Source organism: Salvelinus namaycush, chromosome 12 (assembly GCF_016432855.1).
Source record: "Salvelinus namaycush isolate Seneca chromosome 12, SaNama_1.0, whole genome shotgun sequence".
In the NCBI taxonomy this organism is placed as follows: domain Eukaryota; kingdom Metazoa; phylum Chordata; class Actinopteri; order Salmoniformes; family Salmonidae; genus Salvelinus; species Salvelinus namaycush.
This window is the reverse complement of record NC_052318.1, coordinates 14,361,374-14,387,227: the sequence shown is the minus strand read 5'-3', so window position 1 is coordinate 14,387,227 and position 25,854 is coordinate 14,361,374. Positions and strand designations below refer to the sequence as shown.

At 40.0% G+C, this 25,854-nt stretch overlaps 1 protein-coding gene across 1 annotated transcript in view; it reads left to right on the top strand.

Moving 5' to 3' along the window:
• The first annotated feature begins 3,720 nt into the window (after positions 1–3,720).
• Positions 3,721–25,854, top strand: part of rasa4 (RAS p21 protein activator 4) — a 72,179-nt gene continuing 50,045 nt past the window's right edge. The window contains exons 1-4 of the mRNA XM_039005218.1: positions 3,721–4,072; positions 17,327–17,383; positions 18,945–19,058; positions 23,857–23,918. Of these exons, the coding sequence (XP_038861146.1) occupies positions 4,008–4,072; positions 17,327–17,383; positions 18,945–19,058; positions 23,857–23,918 (298 nt within the window). The 5' untranslated portion in view covers positions 3,721–4,007. The remainder of the gene's footprint in view (positions 4,073–17,326; positions 17,384–18,944; positions 19,059–23,856; positions 23,919–25,854) is intronic.

Below are 25,854 nucleotides of genomic sequence, written 5' to 3'. Positions count from 1 at the left end.
CCTCATTGAGTATTCTGCGCTGTGCTCTTGCAGTTATCTTTGCAGGACGGCCACTCCTAGGGAGAGTAGCAACAGTGCTGAACTTTCTCCATTTATAGACAATTTGTCTTACCGTGGACGGATGAACATCAAGGCTTTTAGAGAAATTTTTGTAACCCTATCCAGCTTTATGCAAGTCAACAATTCTTCATCTTAGGTCTTCTGAGATCTCTTTTGTCGAGGCATGGTTCACATCATGTAACGATCGTCTGTGGTGGTAGAAGGATCGGACCAAAGCGCAGCGTGGTAAGTGTTCATGTCTTTAATATAAATCCAAAACTGAACACATGAACAAAAACAATAAACGATGATCAAACGAAACAGTACCGTGTGGCGACAAACACTGACACGGAAACAAACACCCACAAACCAAAAGTGAAACCCAGGCTACCTAAGTATGATTCTCAATCAGGGACAACGATTGACAGCTGCCTCTGATTGAGAATCATACCAGGCCGAACACAAAACCAACATAGAAAAACACACATAGACTGCCCACCCCAACTCACGCCCTGACCATACTAAATAAAGACAAAACAAAGGAAATAAAGGTCAGAATGTGACACATCAGGCAATTCTTCTTGTGAATAGCAAACTCACATTTTGTGAGTGTTTTTTATATTGCAGGGCAGCACTAACCAAAATCTCCAATCTCATCTCATTGATTGAACTCCAGGTTAGTGGAGTCCTGACTCCAATTAGCTTTTGGAGAAGTCATTAGCCTTGGGATTCACATACTTTTTCAAACCTACACTGTGAATATTTAAATTATGTATTCAATAAAGACAAGAGAAATACAATAATTTGTGTGTTATTAGTTTAAGCACACTGTGTTCGTCTTTTGTTGTGACTTAGAGGAAGATCAGATCACATTTTTTTTACCAATTTATGTAAAAATCCAGGTAATTCCAAAGGGTTCACATACTTTTTCTTGCAACTGTACAGTGCATTTGGAAAGTATTCAGGCCCTGTCATGGCCGTTAAAGGAAGTGGACCAAAGCGCAGCGTGGTAAGCATACATTTTCTTTTATTAATCAAAATGACGCCGAACTAAACAATAAACACTACAAAAACAAACCGTGAAGCTAAAGGCTATGTGCCCTAAACAAAGTCAACTTCCCACCAAGACAGGTGGGAAAAAGGGCTACCTAGGTATGGTTCTCAATCAGAGACAACGATAGACAGCTGTCCCTGATTGAGAACCCTACCCGGCCAAAACATAGAAATACAAATAATAGAACATAGAATACCCACCCCAACTCACACCCTGACCAAACCAAAATAGAGACATAAAAAGGATCTCTAAGGTCAGGGCGTGACAGGCCCCTTGACTTTTTCCACATTTTGTGACGTTACAGCCTTATTTTAAAATGGATTAAATACATTGTTTTCCTCATCAATGTACACACAATACCCCATAATGACAAAGGGAAAACAGGTTTTTAGACAATTTTGCAAATGTTTTAAAAATAAAAAAACGAAATACCTTATTTACATAATAGTTCAGACCCTTTGCTATTAGACTCGAAATTGAGCTCAGGTGCATTCTGTTTCCTTTAATAATTCTTGAGATGTTTCTTCACCTTGATTGGAGTCCACCTGTGGTAAATCCAATTGATTGGACATGATTTGGAAAGGCACACACCTGCCTATATAAGGTCCCACAGTCGAAAGTACATGTCAGAGCAAAAACCACCCATGAGGTCGAAGAAATTGTCTGTAGAGCTCCAAGACAGGATTGTGTTGAGGCACAGCTCTGGGGAAGGGTACCAAACATTTTTGTAAAGTACAGAGAGATCCTTGATGAAAACCTAGTCCAGAGCGCTCAGGACCTCCGACTGGGGCAAAGGTTCACCTTCCAACAGGACAAAGACCCTAAGCACACAGCCAAGACAACGCAGGAGTGGCTTCGGGACAAGTCTCTGAATGTCTTTGAGTGGCCCAGCCAGAGCCTGGACTTGAACCCGATCGAACATCTCTGGGAAAAGACCTGAGAATAGCTGTGCAGCGACGCTCCTCATCTAACCTGACAGATCTTGAGAGGATCTGCAGAGAAGAATGGGAGAAATTCCCCAAATACAGGTGTGCCAAGCTTGTAGCGTCATACCCAAGAAGACTCAAGGCTGTAATCGCTGCCAAAGGTGCTTCAATAAAGTACTGAGTAAAAGGTCTAAATACTTATGTAAACTATTTATTTCAGCTTTTTATATTTAGTACATTAAAAAAAAATACTAAACCTGTTTTCTCTTTGTCATCATGGGTTATTGACTGTAGATTGATGAAAGCAATTTATTTAATCCATTTTAGAATAAGGCTGTAACGTCACAAAATGTGGAAAAAGTTGAGGTGTGTGTGACCATGCCACCGCAGGTTTAAACAAGAGCATGGGGCGCTCTGCCTATTAATACAGTACAGATCTGGTGGGAGCTCACACTGTTTCACCCAGGGAAGAAGCTGAGACTGGAATAACTTTGTGGAATTTATTTCAGACAATGTCCCTTTTTTTAAAGAGAGTCAGCGACATGACATAGATGCATCTGTACTGGTCAGAGGTAACATGAGTTGGGCTAACACAAACAAATGGGTAGGTTAAAATTTCTTTAGGATCGGTGGGTTCCCTGCGGGACGGTTGAGCTAACGTAGGCTAATGCGATTAGCATGAGGTTGTAAGGAACATAGACATATCTGATATTGGCAGAGAGCTTAAATTCTTGTTAATCTAATGGCACTGTCCAATTTACAGTAGCTATTACAATGAAAGAATACCATGCTATTGTTTGAGGAGAGTGCACAGTTTTGAACATGAAGTTATTAATCAACAAATTAGGCACATTTGGACAGTCTTGATACATTTGAACAGAAATACAAGGGTTCATCGGATCAGTCTACAACTTTACACGTACACTACTGCCATCTAGTGGCCAAAATCTAATTTGCAGCTGGGATAAGACATGGCCTTTCTCTTGCATTTCAAAGATGATGGTACAAAAAAGTTTTTTTCTTTGTATTATCTTTAACCAGATCTAATGTGTTATATTCTCCTACGTTCCTTTCACATTTCCACAAACTTCAGTGTTTATCTTCAAATGGTACCAAGAAAATGCATACCCTTGCTTCAGAGCCTGAGCTACAGGCAGTTAGATTTGAGTATGTAATTTTCGGCGAAAATGGGGGGGGAAAAAGGGTCCGATCCATAAGAGGTTTTAACAGCATGACATTGTGTTTAATGTACACAAAACATTAAGAACACCTGCTCTTTCCATGACAGACTGACAAGGTGAATTCAGGTGAAATCTATGATCCTTTATTAATGTCACTTTTTAAATCCACTTCAATCAGTGTAGATGAAGGGGAGGAGACAGGTTACAGAAGGGACTCTAAGTTTGAAGTGTTACATCCAGCTCATTATTGCATCATGCTGGATGTAAGTGAGCCGGATGTTGGATGTAACTCTGAGCCTGAAGATGGATTTAACTGTGCCAGTTGCAACTCTGTGCTGGATGTAACTCTGAGCTGGATGCTATACAGGATGTCGTATCCAGCTCAGGGTTACACCTGCTACTGTATTTTTAGCCACATAATTGTTGTCTTTCAGTTTCATTAATTTTCACCCCGCACAGTAGGTGGCGGCAATAATAACTTTTGGATGTAGTCTTTCCGTACAACTCCAACGAAGAAGACCGTAGTCTACTATCAAATACTCACAATCGCTTTCTTTCCAACCACGAGCGAGTGGGTCACAAGTACGTTGATATATACAAACCACCGACCTGTCTTGTGAAATGAGTTGCAGACAGGTGTATGATACGTGGCAAAAATAATATTGACGAGGTTTGCCTGTTTGTTCAATTTACTGCTGTCAGGCGCGAAACCCCCGAATTCTGTTTGACAGCTGTTTTTGAGGAGGAACAATCTGCGTGTGATTTCACAGTTGAGTCATCACGGTTTGGACGCTGGGACTTGGAGAAATGGCAAAACGAAACACTTTATTTATCAGAATTGTGGAGGGGAAAAATTTGCCAATTAAGGACATGTAAGTACTGTTACTGTACATGTTTTACTCTTCGTTTTTTGTTCACCGATTTTACCAGACTTTGCTTAGGAGAGGACTTAATTGATAGGCTTTTGCTCATCTGTTTTTGATATTTAAATGTGAATTGAATCAACTACTTTAGGGTATTTCAATGATAGACTGAACCAACCTTTTGATGCTGTAAAAAAAACGCTGGTATATTTTCATTATTGGCAAATGGGTTCATTGTGTAGACTACAAAGTTATTTCCTCAAACACGTATCCTTGATTGTGTAAATATATGATTATAATACAAAACACATCAAAGTAAACAGCCCTGGATAATGAATATGCGGTATGTCAATCAACAATCACATCAAACAGAACCTGCTCTACCATGAAAACATGACTTCAAAGGAAAGCCATTCTTAGAAAAATAAATGATATAGATAATGGGCAATAATATGGAGTTGGTCCCCCCCTCTGCTGCTATGACAGCGTCCACTCTTCTGGGGAGGCTTTCCACCAGATGTTGGAACATTGCTGCAGGGACTTGCTTCCATTCAGCTACAAGAGCATTAGTGAGGTTGGGCACTGATGTTGGGCGATTAGGCCTGGCTTGCAGTCGGTGTTCCAATTTATCCCAAAGGTGTTAGATGGGATTGAAACAGGAAAGGGCCTTCCCCAAACTGTTGCCACAAAATTGTAAGTACAGAATCGTCTAGAATGTCATTGTATGCTGTAGTGTAAAGATTACCCTTCACTGGAACTAAGGGGCCTAGCCCGACTCATGAAAAACAGCCGCAGATCATTGTTCCTCCTCCACCAAACTTTACAGTTGGCACTATGCATTCGGGCAGGTAGCTTTCTCCTGGCATCTGCCAAACCCATATTCGTCCATCTGACTGCGAGATGGTGAAGTGTGGTTCATCACTGCAGAGAACGTGTTTCCACTGCTCCAGAGTCCAGTAGTGTATCATCTCTCATCACTCTCCACATCTCTTATCTGTTTACAGAATTCCATGCTTTGGATAGAAACAAGCAGACTCTGAAGCTGAACTAACATAGATTGACAGTGCATTGGACAATTGAAAAAATAGAAGCATCTCCCACTCAGCTCACTGCTAATTGGCAAACGAAGCTGTGCTCCCCCGATTTTCAGTACCTCGCTCCACATCTTCCTTTACTCTGAGATATATATATTTAGCCAAGTTATCGTTACTCATTATGTATTTATTATTACATGTTTTACTTTTCTATTATTTCTATTATTTCTCTATTTACTTTTTCTCTCCGCATTGTTGAGATTTGATATAAAATCTAAACAAATTGGGGTTTCATCAACTCTGCTTTTCCATTGCAAGTATTCTAAACAGTCTTGCCTCCGTTGAAAATCCTCCTGACTGTTATTAATTTATACTCCAATATGACATGTTCCAAATAGTACCCTGTTCCCTATGTAGTGCACTACTTTTGAATGGAGCTCTGGTAAAAAGTAGTGCACTACATAGAGAATAGTGACATTTGGGACAGAACCATGGAAGCCGAAACAGCCAAATACTCTAAACGTGAATCGATTATCAAATGCGGTATGATTCTAGAAACATGAATCCCTCTACTTTAATATCCCATCAGAGAAATAATTTCAAAAATATACACTCACTGTTTTAAAACACTTACAGCCGACAGTATTTTTCAGTGACAACACGTTTGTGGCGTCCGTCTTACGTTTACACACAGTTGTTAGGAGACGCAGATAGCTAATTAGCACAGGTAGTCGACTCTGTTTTCCGTCTATTTTACGTAAACGCGCAGTAACATGGAGATATGGCCGTGTGGGAACACTAACCCTATAAAGGTGTGTATCAATTAGGGATGCATGATATATCGGTGAACATATCGGAATCGGCCAATATTAGCTTAAAATGCTAACATCGGTATCAGTAAAATTTTGCGCTACACGGGCAACACAGCATTCCTAACCTAGCCCACAAAGTCTGCTGTGTGGATCAAGCAGTCATCTGAAAGAGTAAGAAAATTTCAGCGAGACAACTCAAAGGCGAAATCCATAATCCGAAATGCCGTTTGGGTCTTTGCATGTCAAAAAAGATACACGTCCAATAACACTATTTGACGCATTAAATAAGCTTTTAATTTGACACGTCATATAACAGTTATATTGTAGAATGTTGTGTGTTGTGAATTTGCAAGTGCAAGCCAATCGCCACCACTACTATCAGTAGTACTGTTAAAGCTGTACAAAAAAGTCTGCAAACACCGGCCACGAACGATGTGCTTACAATACCCCATTGGTAATAAAGCATTATTTGTTCGACCGCAACTTCTGGGGTAGCTAGCTAGCTAGCTTTAGCTTGGTACATAGCTAGCACCAATACAACCGGCCTGAAAACAATGAACAGTAGAAACTGCAGTCATTTTCATTATTCCTAGCAATGATTTAGGATTCCTTGTGAGTAAGTATTGTTGTTCACCTATTGAAATTGAACTTCAGTTAATGAAAATAAATAGCTAGCCAGCTACTTAACCCTGTTGCCCAAAGCTAACGTTATAAGCAGCCAGCTAGCTTCATTTGGCTAGTGACGCTCGACCAGGTTGTGTTGTGAAGCTAGCCACAATAAGGATTAGGCACAATAGTGGAATTTGTGGTTTGCCTTCAAAATAAAAGTACCTCTTTGAAAGTGATGCAGAAGGTTACAATTGGTGGAATCATGCCATATTTAGACTAGATAATGTTAAACAAGGTTGGAATGTGAAGCAATGAAATGCGGTATCAGTCTACTCGGTGACACCCACAGAACACAACTGTGAAGAGTTTATGCAAATATTAGCAATGTAGCTCTTATCGCGGGACTGTGAAATCACCTCCCCAGTCAGCCTATTGTGTGTATTGACATTCCTATTGCACTGTACAGCTTTACCTAAGGATTGGGGATCAATGAAATGGGGTATCAGTCTAGTCGAATACCCAAGATATATTTTCCCAGAGTTATCAAACTCCAAAACATTCACACAGTATTGTTTTTCCTCGGGAATAGTGTTCAATACACATAGGTTGACAATAAATGTGGCTCAATTCAGTTGTTTGAGTCCCGCAATAAGAGCTAAGACGTTCTCTGGGTGTCACTGAGTAAACTGATGCCCCATGTCATTGATGCACAATCCATAGGTAAGGCTGTACAGTGAAATAAGTATGCCCCAATGCAATTCTAAAGTATAATACATCCAGGGTGATTTCAACAGATTTGTCAAATTAACAAATTGTCTTTTGTTGATTTTATATAACAACATTCCAACCTCGTTTAGCATGATCTATTCAATTATGGCATAATTCTATGTGTATTCATTTGCATCACTGTCAATGACAAACTTTTATTTTGAAGGCTAACCGCAAAGTCCACTTGAGGCTAACCCTTATTGTGGCTAGCTTCACACAGCTGGGTCCGACCACCATTAATCAAATAAGGACTGTCTTATAGGGTTATTTTAGATGACACCTAGCTATATAGTTAGCTAGCTAACTGTAGCTACGGAAACAGATTGTCGTTCTGATATGTTTTTGGGGAAGAACATTGTTTGCATCCATGAGTTAGCTAGTTTTTTTTTATGACCAGCACTGCAGGTGCTCGAGACAACTTTACCAGCATCATAGCATACATATCGTTGTAACATATGAAATACGAGTGATAGTGTAATCAATGTGTAATAACTACGCAAAACATTTATGAACGTGTTAAATTATTATGTGACGTGCAGTCATATTCAGGTCCTGATTGGTCAACAAGCTTATTTGACACGTCAAATAGTGTTATTTGTAGATATTTTTTGCCACGGAAGGACCCAAACGGCGTTCCATAGCAATCCTGGTTGAGAATGAAATGACGGAACCAATGAACAACGAAACAGCACAGCAAATTAACTTTTTGGTGTGTGTGAACTTTATTTAACTAGGCAAGTCAGTTGAGAACAAATTCTTATTTACAATGACGGCCAAACCTGGACAATGCTGGACCAATTGTGCGCCGCCCTATGGGACTCCAATCATGGCTGGATGTGATACAGCCTGGATTCGAACCAGGGACTTTAGTGATGCCTCTTGCACGGAGATGCAGTGCCTTAGACCTGCGTCCGTGTGTGTGTTAACTATTTAACTGTACTAGAATGCTTAAAAGGACGCTAAAATGTTAATTATTGGCATCATGGTTTTATTGGCAAGGAAAATATTGGATATCGGGAAAAGGCCAAAAATGTCATCGGTGCATCACTATTATCAATTTTAACCTTTTTGTTTTTAGAAAAAACAAATTCTCGCTGATATGAAAGATAAGGTCCTTATGCTTCCAAAACTGTACCGCAAGTAATGTGTGTTAAAGTTAAGACCTAGTGTTGGGGCACTTAGCAAAACTCCCCCATACAAAGAGACCTTCGTCCAATGACTCGTGTAATGTAACTGAACTAAGAGCCATGATAAAGGGCTAGGTTGTGGTCATGATGCAGGAATGTGAGAAAATATATGTAAGAATGATTAATGCCAGGTATTCCACAGGAGTTTTTTTTGCTTGGTTATAGTGTGACCTTTCTGGTGCTGTGTTGATAGAAAGACTGGTATTTCATACTAATTAATTGTGAAATCGGCCAACCGGAATTCTTTCAGAATAACACTTTAATATGCTAATTCTGTCCTTTTCTTCACCGGTGGTAAGCACCGGTTCACTAGGATACACAGCTGCTGTGTCTAGTATGTACACTAAATTCACTTTATTGTAAACACCTTCCCAGAGGATTGGAGACTTGCATTAGCTCTCCAATGCTTAGACAGCTGTGGTGTCAAGTATGTATACTGACTCCATTTTAACACCTCAGTGCTGTACATAGGTGGTTTGGTGAACAACACTTGTGGGATGAGTAACATTCCCCTGAGACCTGGAGACTTGCATTAGCTCCCTGAACTAATGCCCAGGCTTTAACTCAGAGGGCTAACAGTCTCGTGGTTTACAGGAGATCCGGGTACAAAGTCAAACCCTGGTCTGTCACATACAGACGTGTGTGACAGTGAAAACCAAGAGCTGCCTCCACATCCTGGATTTAATGTGTTTATTGACATATTCATTAGCTGGGCATTGTGTAAAGTGTTGACGGTTTGTTTGCACTCTTTTCACATGATTTGAGGTCACCTCCTTTTTAAGACGGTCAACCTGAATAACAACATGACTGTGTCTTAAAGGTCTGTGTCTCAAATGCCCCAATTTGATTAGACTAAGTGTGTCATGAGAAATGTCATTCCATTTTTACTTCAACTTTTCAGTATTTGGCAGAGGGAGAGAATTTCTCTTTGGACATGCATGTTTTCCAATGGGTTTTAAGTGCTGCTACAGTAAAGTAGATGGAGGTAGAGAATATTCACTCCTTCACTCTACATAAACAGACGGAGAGTGGATTTACACTGCTTGTCTGTCAAATGATACATGAAATGACTTTGAACCCCATCTATTTCTCATGGGGAACAGGTGGCCACTAAAACACACAGATCCTCTTCCTATCAATACACACTGTTTTTGTGTGCGTGACTAATGTCTTCTGTGTGTGACCATGGTTAGCAACTATCTTGTCCACATTTACCCACGACACATCCCCTAAATACACAAGTGTCAACCTCACAATGGAAGAAGCTATTTGTAAGAGGCTCATGGGTAAAAAACAAAAACAACCAACAAACGTTTCCTTAGCACCAGTGACTATCACAGTACTGCAGGTGGTTCACACTAAACGTTGCCTACGTGGTTAAACTGACAAAAGTAGAGCCATGTTTAATGTAACACCTGATTCCGACTCCCCAGTTAACCCCATCACTGTATGTAGCTCATGCTTCCTTTGACTTGTTCAATCAGATTTTTTTTTTTTAATAGACAAAGGTTTGAAATAATGACATTTGCATACTAAATAGAACAAATAGAGCCCAGGAACCACCACGTGGATTGCTATCTAGTTAAGTATATTGATTTAAATTGTGATTTTGGGTAGATATAACCTTTTTTGTGTGTTCAACACACATTACTGTACAACTGTTAACCCCGCAAATGTTTGCATTTGCATGCGCTCTGGGGTAGCTGCGGTGAGAGAGCGCCGTAGTGGAAGTGTTTGCGCAAAAATGTCTCGCTTGACGACACTGCTTCGCTCCATCACAGAGAGATAAAGGCGTGCTGAAATAAATCACCCGCAGCAATATTCGGCGCTCAACGATGCCGCAGCCCGCTAATTGCCGTACTACGAGTCACTAATCCTGCATCTGACAGATAATTAAATTCCCTCAACTAAACAATCGACACTTTTTTTTAACGTAAACTCTACCCTGACTAGGCTATATCGCCTCGTTGGCGCTTAGCGCCGATTGTCTCTTCTTCAAGGTGAGAAACTGTTCTGTCACGGTGTCTTAGATAAACCATTTTCCTTTGGATGGTGTGATACAAGAGGCAAATGGCACAAAACAAAATGGCAAGACCAGGAGAATAAAATAGTTTATTTGATTAGCGTTGTTTACTTAAGCAGGAGAATCCAATTGTTTTGTTACACTTTTGGCCGCAAGCCAAAACGAATGTTTCCAAATGGCACACAGAAGAGACAATAACAAGGGGAAAAACTCCTTCAGTAGGAAGCAACCTTGAGGAACAAAGTTGGACAAAAATATAAATGTAAAAATTTCAGCGATTTTTATTTTACTTTTTCATTTTTGTATTAATGTTTTAAAATATTTTTTTACTGAGTTACAGTTCATATAAAGAAATCAGTCAATTTAAATAAATTTAATAAGGCCCTAATCTATGGACTTCAAATGACTGGGCAGGGGCACAGCCATGGGTGGACCTGAGAGGGCATGGGCACACCCACTGGGGAGGAGGCCCAGCCAATCAGAATGAGTTTCCCCATAAAAGGGCTTTATTACAGACAGAAATACTCCTCAGTTTCATCAGTTGTCTGGGTGGCTGGTCTCAGGTGAAGAAGCCAGATGTGGAGGTCCATGGCTGGTGTGGTCTGCGGTTGTGAGGCCGGTTGGACGGTTGCCACATTCTCTAAAACAATGTTGGAGGTGGCTTATGGTAGAGAAATTAACATTCAATTCTCTGGCAACATTCCAGCAGTCGGCATATTAATTGCACGCTCCCTCAATTTGAGACATCTGTGGCATTGTCTTGTGACAAAAAAAAGTATTGTGCTTTTATCGTCCTCAGCACAAGATGCACCTGTGTAAGGATCATGCTGTTTAATCAACTTCTTGATATGCCACACCTGTCAGGTGGATGGGTTATCTTGGCAAAGGAGAAATGCTCACAAACTGGGATGTAAACATATTTGTGCACAACATTTGAGAGAAATAAGCTTTTTGTGCGTATGGACATTTTCTGAGCTCTTATTTCAGCTCATGAAACATGGGACCAGCACTTTACATGTTGCGTTTTTATATTTTTGTTCAGTATAGCTTAAGAGAAGGAGCCTGTCCTCCAGTCATATGGCTGGCTTGTTAGAAACTTGCAGTACCTTTTTATATCACATCACCATTTTGGCCAAAGTGTTATCCGACCTAACATCTAAAACGATGCCCACCCTGGCTCTACAGCCTCTTGTTGACACTATTTGGCATGCGTACTTGTCCAAACATTTTAATCAGGTCATCTACCACATTAGAAATACACACACTGGTTTTGTTCCAAAATGGCACCCCATTTTATATACAGTGCACTACTTTTGACCAGAGTGCTCTATATTTGGGACTTGCGCACAATTTCTATCCAGCCACAACCCCTTAGATAACATAGGCTCTTAGAAGACTGACTGAGGGTTCCTTTCTTGGCAAAATGAGAAGGATCTGATCTGACTCACAGAGAAACAAAGGCTATGTCCAGAATATTGGAGGAAGGAGAGATATCTCTCCTTCCTCCAACAATGTGTACTTGTTCATTTCCCTTCACTGATTTGAAGGGAAATGACTGTTATTAGAAATATGACAAACTCCCAATAGAACATGCCTTGCCTTCCACCAATCCAATACTTTTAGATTTGTGGGAAGTATTAAACTACTTTTTCGGCATGTATCATACAGCTGTACACTTATGTTATTGGGAAGCACCCACTGATACCCACAAACTGGCTTGGCCCGGCTGCTAGCGCTAAGGGGTGGTTAGCTGAGCTGTAGAGGGCCGATAACTTTGCAAAGAGTCCGGCTTCAGAAGATACCTTCTCAAACCACAGACACTCTGAGTCTAGATCTGACAAGCAAGGAATGTGATTTCCCCCCAAAAATGTAGCATACAATATGGCTGTGTTTGAGTTATTTGTTTTGTGCAGTAATTTTCATACTTCCAATGTTGTGGCAAAATGGCTTAAGGACAACAAAGACAAGGTATTGGAGTGGCCATCACAAAGCCCTGACCTCAATCCTATAGACAATTTGTAGGCAGAACTGAAAAGGCGTGTGCGAGCAAGGAGGCCTACAAACCTGACTCGGTTACACCAGCTCTGTCAGGAGGAATGGGCCAAAATTCACCCAACTTATTGTGGGAAGCTTGTGGAAGGCTACCTGAAACGTTTGACCCAAGTTAAACAATGTAAAGGCAATGCTACCAAATACTAATTGAGTGTATGTAAACTTCTGGCCCTCTGGGAATGTGATGAAATAAATAAAATCACTCTCTCTACTATTATTCTGACATTTCACATTCAATAAAGTGGTGATCCTAACTGACCTAAGACAGGGAATTTTTACTACAATTAAATGTCAGGAATCGTGAAACCTGAGTTTTAAATGTATTTGGCTAAGGTGTATGTAAACTTCCGACCTCAACTGTACATAAGTATTCAACCATCTGAGCCAATACACGTTAGTCACCTTTGGCAGTGATTACAGCTGTGAGTCTTTCTGGGTAAGTCTCTAAGAGCTTTGCACACATGGATTGGACAATATTTGCACATTATTCTTCAAGTTGGTTGTTGATCATTGCTAAACAGTCATTTGCATGTCTTGCCATAGATTTTCAAGCCAATTAAAATGTATATATATATATATATATATATATTTTTTAATTACATTTTTTTAGGTCAAAACTGTAACTAGGCCACTCAGGAACATTCAATGTCATCTTGGTAAGCAACTCCAGTGTATATTTGTCCTTGTGTTTTAGGTAATTGTCCTGCTGAAAGGTGAATTTGTCTCCCAGTGTTCATTGGAAATCAGACTGAAACAGGTTTTCCTCTAGGATTTTTGCCTGTGCTTGGCTATATTCTGTTTCCTTTTATTCGCCCAAAAAACTCCAAGTCCTTGCCGATGACAATCATTCCCATAACGTGATGTAGCCACCACCATGCTTGAGAATATGAAGAGTGGTACTCTGTGATGTGTTTTGGATTTGCCCCAAACAACGCTTTGTATTCAGGACATAAAGTACATTTCTTTGCCACATTTTTTGCAGGTTTACTTTAGTGCCTTAATTCAAACAGGATGCATGTTTTGAAATATTTATATTCTGTACAGGCTTCCTTTTCACTTTCATTTGGTTAGTATTTTAGAGTAGAGGTCGACCGATTAATCGGAATGGCCGATTTAATTAGGGCCGATTTCAAGTTTTCATAACAATCAGAAATCGGTATCTTTGGACACCGATTTGGCCGATTTAAAAAAATATATATATATATATTATTTAACTAGGCAAGTCAGTTAAGAACACATTCTTATTTTCAATGACGGCCTAAGAAAGGTGGGTTAACTGCTTTGTTCAGGGGCAGAACGACAGATTTTTATCTTGTCAGCTCGGGGATTCAATCTTGCAACCTTACGGTTAACTAGTCCAACGCTCTAACCACCTGCCTTACATTGCACTCCACGAGGAGCCTGCCTGTTACGCGAATGCAGTAGGAAGACGAGGTAAGTTGCTAGCTAGCATTAAACTTATCTTATAAAAATCAATCATCACTAGTTAACTACACATGGTTGATGATATTACTAGTTTATCTAGCGTGTCCTGCATTGCATATAATCGATGCGGTGCGCATTCGCGAAAAAGGACTGGTGTTGCTCCAATGTGTACCTAACCATAAACATCAATGCCTTTCTTAAAATCAATACACAAGTATATATTTTTAAACCTGCATATTAGGTAATATTGCCTACTAACATGAATTTCTTTTAACTAGGGAAATTGTGTCACTTCTCTTGCGTTCTGTGCAACAGAGTCAGGGTATATGCAGCAGTTTGGGCCGCCTGGCTCGTTGCGAACTGTGTGAAGACTATTTCTTCCTAACAAAGACAGCCAACTTCGCCAAACGGGGGATGATTTAACAAAAGCACATTTGCGAAAAAAGCGCAATCGTTGCACGACTGTACCTAACCATACACATCAATGCCTTTCTTAAAATCAATACACAGAAGTATATATTTTTAAACCTGCATATTTAGCTAAAAGAAATCCAGGTTAGCAGGCAATATTAACCAGGTGAAATTGTGTCGCTTCTCTTGCGTTAATTGCACGCAGAGTCAGGGTATATTTAACAGTTTGGGCCACCTGGCTCGTTGCAAACTAATTTGCCAGAATTTTACGTAATTATGACATAACATTGACGGTTGTGCAATGTAACAGAAATATTTAGACTTATGGATGCCACCCGTTAGATAAAATACGGAATGGTCTTTCACTGAAAGAATAAACGTTTTGTTTTCAAAATTATAGTTTCCGGATTCCACCATATTAATGACCAAAGGCTCGTATTTCTGTGTGTTATTATGTTATAATTAAGTCTATGATTTGATAGAGCAGTCTGACTGAGCGATGGTAGGCAGCAGCAGGCTCGTAAGCATTCATTCAAACAGCACTTTCGTGTGTTTTGCCAGCAGCTTCGCAATGCTTCAAGCATTGAGCTGTTTATGACTTCAAGCCTATCAACTCCCGAGATTAGGCTGGTGTAACCGATGTGAAATGGCTAGCTAGTTTGCGGGGTGCGCGCTAATAGCGTTTCAATCGGTGACGTCACTCGCTCTGAGACTTGGAGTAGTTGTTCCCCTTGCTCTGCAAGGGCCGCAGCTTTTGTGGAGCGATGGGTAACGATGCTTCGAGGGTGGCTGTTGTTGATGTGTTCCTGGTTCGAGCCCAAGTAGGGGCGAGGAGAGGGATGGAAGCTATACTGTTACACTGGCAATACTAAAGTGCCTATAAGAACATCCAATAGTCAAAGGTATATGAAATATAAATCGTATAGAGAGAAATAGTCCTATAATAACTACAACCTAAAACTTCTTACCTGGCAATATTGAAGACTCATGTTAAAAGGAACCACCAGCTTTCATATGTTCTCATGTTCTGAGCAAGGAACTTAAACGTTAGCTTTTTTACATGGCACATATTGCACTTTTACTTTCTTCTCCAACACTTTGTTTTTGCATTATTTATTTGAGGCTAAATTGATTTTATTGATGTATTATATTAAGTTAAAATAAGTGTTCATTCAGTATTGTTGTAATTGTCATTATTACAAATAAATTAATAAAATAAAAGAAATCGTCCGATTTAATTGGTATCGGCTTTTTTTGGTCCTCCAATAATCGGTATCGGCATTGAAAAATAATAATCGGTCGACCTCTATTTTAGAGTAACTACAATATTGTTGATCTTTCCTCAGTTTTCTCCTATCGCAGACATTAACTCTAACTGTTTTAAAGTCACCATTGGCCTCATGGTAAAATCTCTTAGCGGTTTCGATACTCTCTGGCAAATGAGTTAAGAAGGACGCCTGTATCTTTGTAGTGACTGGGTGTATTGATACACTCTGGATGGTGTAATTAATAACTTCACCATGCTCAAAGGCATATTCAATATCTGCCCCCCCCCCCCCCCCCCAAATCTACCAATAAGTGGCCTTCTTTGCGAGGTATTGGACAACCTCCCTGGTCTTTGTGGTTGAATCTGTTTGAAATTCAATGCTCAGCTGAGGGACCTTAAAGATAATTGTATGTGTGGGGTACATAGATGAGGTAGTCATTAAAAAATAATGTCAAACACTTATTGTCCATCTAGTCAATTCAACTTATTATGTGACTTGTTAAGGAGTTCTTTACTCCTGAACTTAGTTAGGCTTCCCATAACAAAGGGGTGAATACTTATTGACTCAAATGTCACCTTTTCATTTTTTTATTAATTCGTAACAATTTTCACTTTGTCTCATCAGCCCGCACACACAATAATGTCAATCTCAATTTAATCAATTTTAAATTCAGGCTGTAACACAACAAAATGTGGAAAAAGTCAAGGGGTGTGAATTCTTTCTGAAGGCACTGTATATTCGCATAGATTGCATTTCGATTACTGATGGTGTTTATTTGGATTCTTTACTTCGTCCTAACTTTTGATGTCTTGCTTCTATTATTTTATAATTATTTTGTTTGACATTTTTTACTACGCTGTCAGGATCTAGTAACACAAACATTTCGTTGTACCTACTATAACATCTGCTAAACTGTGTACGTGACCAATAAACTTTGATTTGATTTTTTGATTTGATTTGGGACGCAGCCTGAGGCTTTAAAGGCCAGCAGCAGACCCGGACCGGTTGTGATGTCTGCCGGTACCCGCGATGGCTCTTTTGAACTGGGAAGCTGCAAAGGCTAGACTAGAGATGCTGTTTACGCATCTGGTGCCCTTTTGCCGTAGGCTTTGACTCACACCAAAGGAAATGCACGTGAACACACAAGCGCACGTGCACACACACACACACAAAAAAGCATGTTAAATGTTTCTATGCTGGCTCAAACCTTTGTTTTAATATTTCCTCACACCTTGTGGTTGTAGAGCTTAAGCATCAGTACAACTAGGCTTATCCATCCATCCGCAATGTTATTTTATTTTTGTTATAATTTTTGAAATGTTTAATTCTATGTAACCTCTGCCTCGGGTAGACCATTGAGTGTCTATGGACATTTTTATTTGAAGGGTACCTACATAAGGACGCCATTCTACATGCATTACTCCTAGCAAACATATCAGTACATAAGCATTTAATATATTATGTCCGCATTATAAGTGACATTACTGACACAGGCTATGAAATTTCAACATGCGGTTGTTGGCATAAGCATTAGTACAGCTTATGAATGAGTTTTGGGATAGTAATAATGTTTTATGAAGTCTTTATGTAGGTATGCCTTACCGTGTAACTGTCATCTTCTCTGAGTTTCATCAGTGAATGTGTTTGTTATGCTCTCTCTGATTTCCATTGCAGAACTGGAAGCAGTGATCCATATTGCATCGTGAGGATTGACAATGAGGCCATCATTAGGTATGTGTTTGTGTCCTGTCTCTGGCAGACCTATTAAGCCGGCTGAAGATCCTCTCTGCCACACTGCTTTGTTTGCGCTAAGGCGATTATCATACATTTTACCGCTTTTGATTAATTAGATCATTTCCATAGCGCACCGCTTACTTTCAATTAGTTTGGCACATCTCAGTTGGCTAAAGCTTTGTATTTAGATCCACCTGGGTGTGTTCTGATGAAAGCCAAGAGTGTATTTTTAATCAACGTATTATATCTAGAATTACAATGTCTTGTTTGTCGATTGTGATGGACTAAAATCATTTTTAGCTGAGGTTTGTCTGCATAGAATAGAAATGCCTTTAATTTAGGACTGTGTTATCCAAAAGGATTAGGACAATATGGCCATTATCTTTAACCAAGCGGTTGTTGTTATGAGCAATCTGCTGGTTAAGTCGGTTGGTTGCCTCAGCCTGACAATCTGCTGTAGACCGAACAGTAAAGTAAGAAAAGGCCAGCTTTGCTTGTTAATGTTTAACTGAATGACCTCTTGTCTGGCTCGCTGAATGGGGGCTGACTGCAAAAAGCTGAAGTCAATGGCTGTATGCTCTCTCACTAGTAAAACCTTTAATTGTGGAATTTGAGCCTGCCTGTCTCCATAGTGAGATTCAGTGGGAGGTGGAGGGGTGATGGAGAAATTACTTAGGAGAGTTAAGTAACTGTCTTGTAAAAATCACACTTTAAAAAAAGTTTTTTTTTAAGTTTTTCGTTTACTCATACCCAAATGTTGTTGACTTGTTCTATACTAGGATTTGTGGCCAACGCATGAATTGCAGAAAAATCCTACCAATAGAGAATGATCGAGGCCTGTTTAAATTTTTTTTTAAATAAGGGGTGGATCAGCTTAATATTGCAGAATGATTGTTGCTTCCATCAATGTAATTGTCTGCATCATTTCCAATCCCCCGTATATTTTTTGGAGTAAATGTATGTATCCATATACATGCACATAGATATACAAAGATAGATATATAGATATACAAACTTTTTTTAGAGTATACCTTTTATTATTCCCCACAACCCTACCACCCTTCCCCCAATTGGAGTAAACTAATAAACAATAACACTAGGCTTCTACCTTCAGTTTATATATCTTATACACATTTTACAGACGCAATCTATTTTACAATAGTTATATTTAGTTTGTTTTTAATCCTCTTTTTCTGATGTCCATCCATTTTGATTTCTATTTGTAACTGCTATTTCACAAAATTTCTGAACCTATATACATTTTACAGACCCTGTATGTTTTACATTGGTTATCTTGTTGTTAGTCCCAAATTCCTTGATGGATACCTATTAGCAACAAACAATCAAGGTTTATTGTGTTTTGTCAATGACGCAAACTAAGATAAATCTCTGTCATTGGAAAACACATTGTTACTCAAATTCAGGACTAGTATAGATTATTATGTATTATTTATGCGTGCATCAAGTTATTAATATGCCTTTATGGTGTTTTCTTATGACCTTATCTCAATATGCCTTTCAATGTTGATAATAGTATGACCTTATCTCTCTCTCCCAGGACGGCTACGATATGGAAGACGCTCTCTCCCTTCTGGGGGGAGGAGTATAACGTTCACCTGCCCCCGTCCTTCCATACCATCTCCTTCCATGTGCTGGATGAGGACTCTCTGAGGTAATGAGGTTGTCTCTTCTCAAAGTCAGCTTTTATATCATTGCCACACAAGGTTTTTACAACAGCAATAGTAAACAGTCCTTTCAAGTCCTATGCAGTACTGTACTTTAATTTTGATATTATTTATATCCATTATGGACCCTATTCAAATATATTTAGGTCCTTTTTTTAATACTCAATTCAAAACAGTGCAGAACATTAACCCTTTACACTCATGGGAATTGGTCTATATGGATAGGACTAAATTGAAATGTTTCTTACAGAAGAAATATGAAAAGCATAAGCATGGTGGCAATTGAAAAACAGTTTTGAGATTATGGGAACATTATTAGACCAAAGTTGAGGACACAACAGTTCACCTGATACAATACTGAACATAAACATTACGCTGTTGATTTTTACTATACTTATCGCCACATTTGTTAATCTAAAAATATTCTGGATACATTCAGTAACATGATGAGAATATTCCTGGAAAATGTGGGGTAGGTGCAACATAAGACACATAAATTACAAGGGTTTGAGTGAGAGGACTAACTGGTGTCTCCAAGTGGCCTCACAACTCTCAAGTAATTTCAATACACTTATGATTCAAAGGGCTGTGCCGTTGAGAAACTAGAGCAAGCACACTTGTAGTTGCATCCTGCCATCACACAATTACTGTTTACGCAATCCAAAAACTGCCCATTTATAAATTGCAATCTGGGTCAGGTGGGCATTTGAAAGCTTGTTCTATTGCTAACATGACTTGCTAAGTTATAAAAGATGATCTTTAGTGTTAGGCTTTAACAAGGCAATTCAGAGAAACCGATTTGTAATTTTGGTGCGTGTTCTGCAGCAAATTGTATTCACAATAGACAAACAGGCTCATTCTGTTGAAAACAACCGAGGGTACGACACCATGTTATCTTGTAACTGTACATCAAGCATAGTGATCAAAAACGTTGACACTGTATATGACATGAGTTTTATGATATGGAAATGTGAAGTGCACATTTGTGCTTGGGTGTTTGGCTTGCTTGTATGACATTTGATCTTGCAAAATACATTGAGTCCTCTTAATTTACAGCATTTCTCTCACTCTGACAACAAAACATTTGCATAAGTTGCCCAATTAGCAGGAGAGATGGGGGCGGCAACTTGTCGTGTGCGGTGCTGAAGTTCAGAACGTCTGTCAATCAAGACCCATGCAGAATTGTAAAGCGCAGAGCTTGAACTAAAACTTTGTTTTATAAAATCATATTGTAAAGCCACTCCGTTCCAATTTAGGCGCTTATCAGTGTCAAAATCTGCCAGTTTCAACCAGTATACAGGTATGAGTGCAAAAGGTTAAGGAATAAGTTACATGAAGAAGTTGTCTTCTGCTTTTTTCAAGGAGGTACAGTACCAGTAAAAAGTTTAGAAACACCTACTCATTCAAGGGTTTTTCTTTATTTTTACTATTTTCTACATTGTAGAATAATAGTGAAGACATCAAAACTATGAAATAACACATGGAATCATGTGGTAACCAAAACGGTGTTAAACAAATATAAATATATTTGAGATTCTTCAAAGTAGCCACCCTTTGCCTTGATGACAGCTTTGCACACTCTTGGTATTCTCTCAACCAGCTTCATTAGGTAGTCACCTGGAATGCATTACGGTGAACAGGTGTGCCTTGTTAGAAGTTAATTTGTGGAATTTCTTTCCTTAATGCGATTGAGCCAATAAGTTGTGTTGTGACAAGGTAGAGGTGGTATACAGAATATAGCCCTATTTGGTAAAAAAACAAGTCCTTATTATGGCAAGAACAGCTCAAATCAACAGAGAAACAACAGTCCATCATTACTTTAAGACATGAACGTCAATCAATCCGGAAAATTTCAAGAACTTTTAAAGTTTCTTCAAGTGCAGTTGCAAAAACCATCTAGCGCTATGAATGAAACTGGCTCCCATGAGGACCGCCACAGGAATGGAAGACCCAGAGTTACCGCTGTTGCAGAGGATAAGTTCATTAGTTACCAACCTCAGAAATTGTAGCCCAAATAAATGCTTCAGAGTTCAAGTAACAGACCCATCTCAGCATCAACTGTTCAGAGGAGACTTCGTGAGTCAGGCGTTCATGGTTGAATTGCTGCAAAGAAACCACTACTAAAGGACACCAATAAGAAGAAGAGACTTGCTTAAGTCAAGAAACATGAGCAATGAACATTAGACCGGTGGAAATCTGTCCTTTGGTCCGAGTACAAATTTGAGATGTTTGGTTCCAACCGCCATTTCTTTGTGAGACCCATAATAGGTGAATGATGATCTCCGCATGTATGGTTCTCACATGAAGCATGGAGGAGGAGGTGTGATGGTGTGGGGGTGCTTTGCTGGTGACACTGTCAGTGATTTATTTAGAATTCAAGGCACACTTAACCAGCATGGCTACCATAACATTCTGCAGCAATACGCCATCCCATCTGGTTTAGGCTTAGTGGGACTAAGACCCAACACATCTCAAGGCTGTGTAAGGGCTATATGACCAAGAAGAAGAGTGATGAAGTGCTGCATCAGATGACCTGGCCTCCACAATCATCCGACCTCAACCGAATTGAGATGGTTTGGGATGACTTGGACCGCAGAGTGAAGGAAAAGCAGCCAACAAGTGCTCAGCATATGTGGGAATTCCTTGAAGACCGTAGGAAAAACATTCCTCATGAAGCTGGTTGAGAGAATGCCAAGAGTGTGCAAAGCTGACAAAGGGTGGCTACTTTGAAATATCTAAAATAAGATGTTTTTTTGGTTACTACTTGTCATTTCATAGTTTTGATGTCTTCACTATTATTCTACAATGTAAAAAATAGTCAAAATTAAGGGAACCCCTTGAATGAGTAGGTGTGTCCATGTCACGTCTGCTATGTGGAAACATGCAGTGTATTCGGAAAGTATTCAGACCCCTTCCCTTTTTTCACATTTTGTTACGTTACATCCTGATTCTGAAATAGATTTTTTTTAAATCCCTCATCAACACACAATACCCCATAATGACAAAGTGAAAACAGGTTTTTGAAATGTTTGCAAATGTATTAAATAAAAAAACTTTAACCTTTTTTTCCCATAAGGATTCAGACCCTTTGCTATGAGACTCTAAATTGAGCTCAGGTGCATCCTGTTTCCATTGATCATCCTTGAGATGTCTCTACAACTTGATTGGAGTCCGTCTGTGGTATATTCAACTGATTTGGACATGATTTAGAAAGGCAGACACCTGTCTATATATAAGGTCCCACAGTTTACAGTGCATTTCAGAACCAAAACCAAGCCATGCGGTTGAAGGATTTGTCTGTAGAGCCCCAAGACATGATTGTGTCAGCACCGATCTGAGTAAGGATACCAAAACAAAATTGTAGCGTTGAAGGTCCCCAAGAACACAGTGGCCTCCATCATTCTTAAATGGAAAAAGTTTGGAACCTCCAAGACTCTTCCTAGAGGTGGTCGCCCGGCCAAACTGGGCAATCGGGGGAGAAGGGCAATGGTCAGGGAGGTGACCAAGATGGTCACTGACAGCGCTCCAGAGTTCCTCTGTGGAAATGGGAGAACCTTTTAGAAGGACAACCATCTCTGTAGCACTCCACCAATCAGGCCTTTATGGTAGAGTGGCCAGATGGAAGCCACTCCTCAGTAAAGGCACATGACAGCTCGCTTTGAGTTTGCCAAAAGCACAGAGGACTCTCAGTCTTGTTTCTCATGGTCTATCTGGTCTGATCAAAACAAGATTGAACACTTTGGCCTGAATGCCAAGCGTCACGTCTGGAGGTAACTGGCACCATCCCCACAGTGAAGCCTGGTGGCAGCATCATGCTGTGGGGATGTTTTTCAACTGCAGGGACTGGGAGTCAGGATCGAGACAAAGATGAACGGAGCCAAGTACAGAGATCCTTGATGAAAACCTGCTCAGGACCTCTGGGGCAAAGGTTCACCTTCCAACAAGAACACAACCTTAAGCACACAGACAATGCAGGAGTGGCTTTGCGACAAGTCTCTGAATGTCCTTAAGTGGCCCAGCCAGAGCCCGGACTTGAACCCGATCGAACATCTCTGGAGAGACCTGAAAATAGCTGTGCAGCAACGCTCCCCATCCAACCTGACAGAGCTTGAGAGGATCTGCAGAGAAGAAGGGAGAAACTCTTCAAATACAGGTGTGTAAAGCTTGTAGTGTCATACCCAAGAAGACGCGAGGCTGTAATCGCTGCCAAAGATGCTTCAACAAAGTACTGAGTAAATGGTCTGCATGCTTATGTGAAAGTTTTATACATTTGCAAAAATTTCTAAACATGTTTTTGCGTTGTCATTACGAGGTATTGTGTGTAGATTTGATGAGAGGGGAAAACAATTTAATACATTTTAGAACAAGGCTGTAACGTAACAAAATGTGATACAAGTCAAGCAGTCTGAATACTTTCCGAATGCACTGTAGACCTATATTTTAAAATTATCATTTAGTTGTCTCAACAAATTTCAGGGGTATTTAGCGTCCTCTTCTCCCTGGGCATGCAATCAGCTGCGGTGTGCAAAAAAACGGCTGCGCCGGTATAAAACCAGGAAACTGATTGAGCTAGCATATACAAGTGACCCATTGTCTTATAAGACCTTTGGACATGAGAAGTTGCTAAAACTACAGTATTGTGCAAGAACAACCTGTGACGGCTAGCCTGCATTGTGATAAACATGCACACTGCAGACTCATTTGAATTTATTATTGACAGTGGTACAAACTTGAAGAGCAAGTTCAGTGGAATCTACCTAACCTGTAGCCCTTGTGTCGTTCCAGCCGTGATGACGTCATCGGGAAGGTATCCATCAATAAGGAAGCCTTGGCTGCCAAACCACAAGGTGAGACCTCGCTGCGGCTGTGTTTTCCTCAAATCATGGTCTGAGGCAATATACAAGCTGTGTTTTGACCCAAAACATGTCCAATTATTTAGCCATGTGCACTTTCCTTTACGCTAACACTGACCAATTTCTTAGAGTTTTAGCAACTTCCATGTTCTCAGAAATGATCTTAGCATGTTGTCGGGTCAAATGGACCCATGTTGTTGAACTACGGTACACTACTGGTCAAAAGTTTTAGAACACCCACTAAATTGTAGAATAATAGTGAAGACATCAAAACTATGAAATAACACATGGAATCATGTAGTAACCCAAAAACTCTTAAATCAAAATATATTTCAAATACCCACCCTTTGCCTTGATGACAACTTTGCACACTCTTGGCATTCTTTCAACCAGCTTCACCTGAAATGCTTTTCCAACAGTCTTGAAGGAGTTCCCACATATGCTGAGCACTTGTTGACTGCTTTTCCTTCACTCTGCGGTCTGACTCATCCCAAACCATCTCAATTTGGTTGTGGGATTGTGGAGGCCAGGTCATCTGATGCAGCACTCCTCACTCTCCTTCTTGGTAAAATAGCCCTTCCACAGCCTGGTGGTGTGTTGGGTCAGTGTACTGTTGAAAAACAAATGATAGTCCAGTGTCACCAGCAAATCACCCACAATAACACCACCTCCTCCATGCTTTACGGTGGGAAATACGCATGCAGAGGTCATCGTTCCCCCACAACGCGTCTCACAAAGACACGGTGGTTGGAACCAATAATCTCCAATTTGGTACAAATTTCCACCAGTCTAATGTCCATTGCTCGTATTTCTTAGCCCAAGCAAGTCTCTATTTCCTATTGGTGTCCTTTAGTAGTGGTCTCCTCTGAACAGTTGATGTTGAGATGTGTCTGTTACTTGAACTCTGTGAAGCATTTATTTAGGCTGGTATTTCTGAGGCTGGGAACTCTAGTGAACTTATCCTCTGCAGCAGAGGTAACTCTGGGTCTTCCATTCCTGTGGCAGTCCCCTTGAGAGCCAGTTTCATCATAGCGCTTGATAGTTTTTGCGACTGCACTTGAAGAAACTTTAAAAGTTCTTGAAATTTTCCGTATTGACTGACCATGTCTTAAAGTAATGATGGACTGTCATTTCTCTTTGCTTATTTGAGCTGTTCTGTTCATAATAAGGACTTGGTATTTTACCAAATAGGGCTCTATCTTCTGTATACCCCCACCTTGTCACAACACAACTGATTGGCTCAAACTCATTAAGAAGGAAAGAAATTCCACAAATTAACTTTTTAACAAGGCACACCTGTTAATTGAAATGCAATCCAGGTGACTACCTCATGAAGCTGGTTGAGAGAATGCCAAGAGTGTGCAAAGCTGTCATCAAGGCAAAGGGTGGTTATTTGAAGAATCTCACATTTTTTAAATGTGTTGATTTGTTTAACACTTTTTTTTGGTTACTACATGATTCCATATGTGTTATTTCATAGTTTTGATGTCTTCACTATTATTCTACAATGTAGACCTTTTGACCGGTAGTGTATGTCTCGTCCTTCCAGTAAAGGAATTCCCTCTACCCTGTAAGAGTAAAAGGGATCAGATGAGTTCAGGAGTAAAGTCATCTTGTGTGCTTAGTCATTATCTGGACTATTGATTCAAGGATCCCTGCATTCCACTGTTGCCATGACGCTGGTGTGGTGATTCATCACATAGCCCTAGAGCATACTTTTGTTTTCTAAATAACGGACACGACAATCACATGTTCACATAGGTTCACAAGTGGACTCTCCTTGAATGAGGTCTTTAAACAAAGTCTTACTCACTTGGTTCATAGGTCTGGGTTTGCACTGAGAAAAGGCCCACTGGATTTTAATGGGACAGTTTCCCGGACACAGAATCAAGCCTGTGCCTGGTCCTGGACTAAAAAGCATGATCAATAT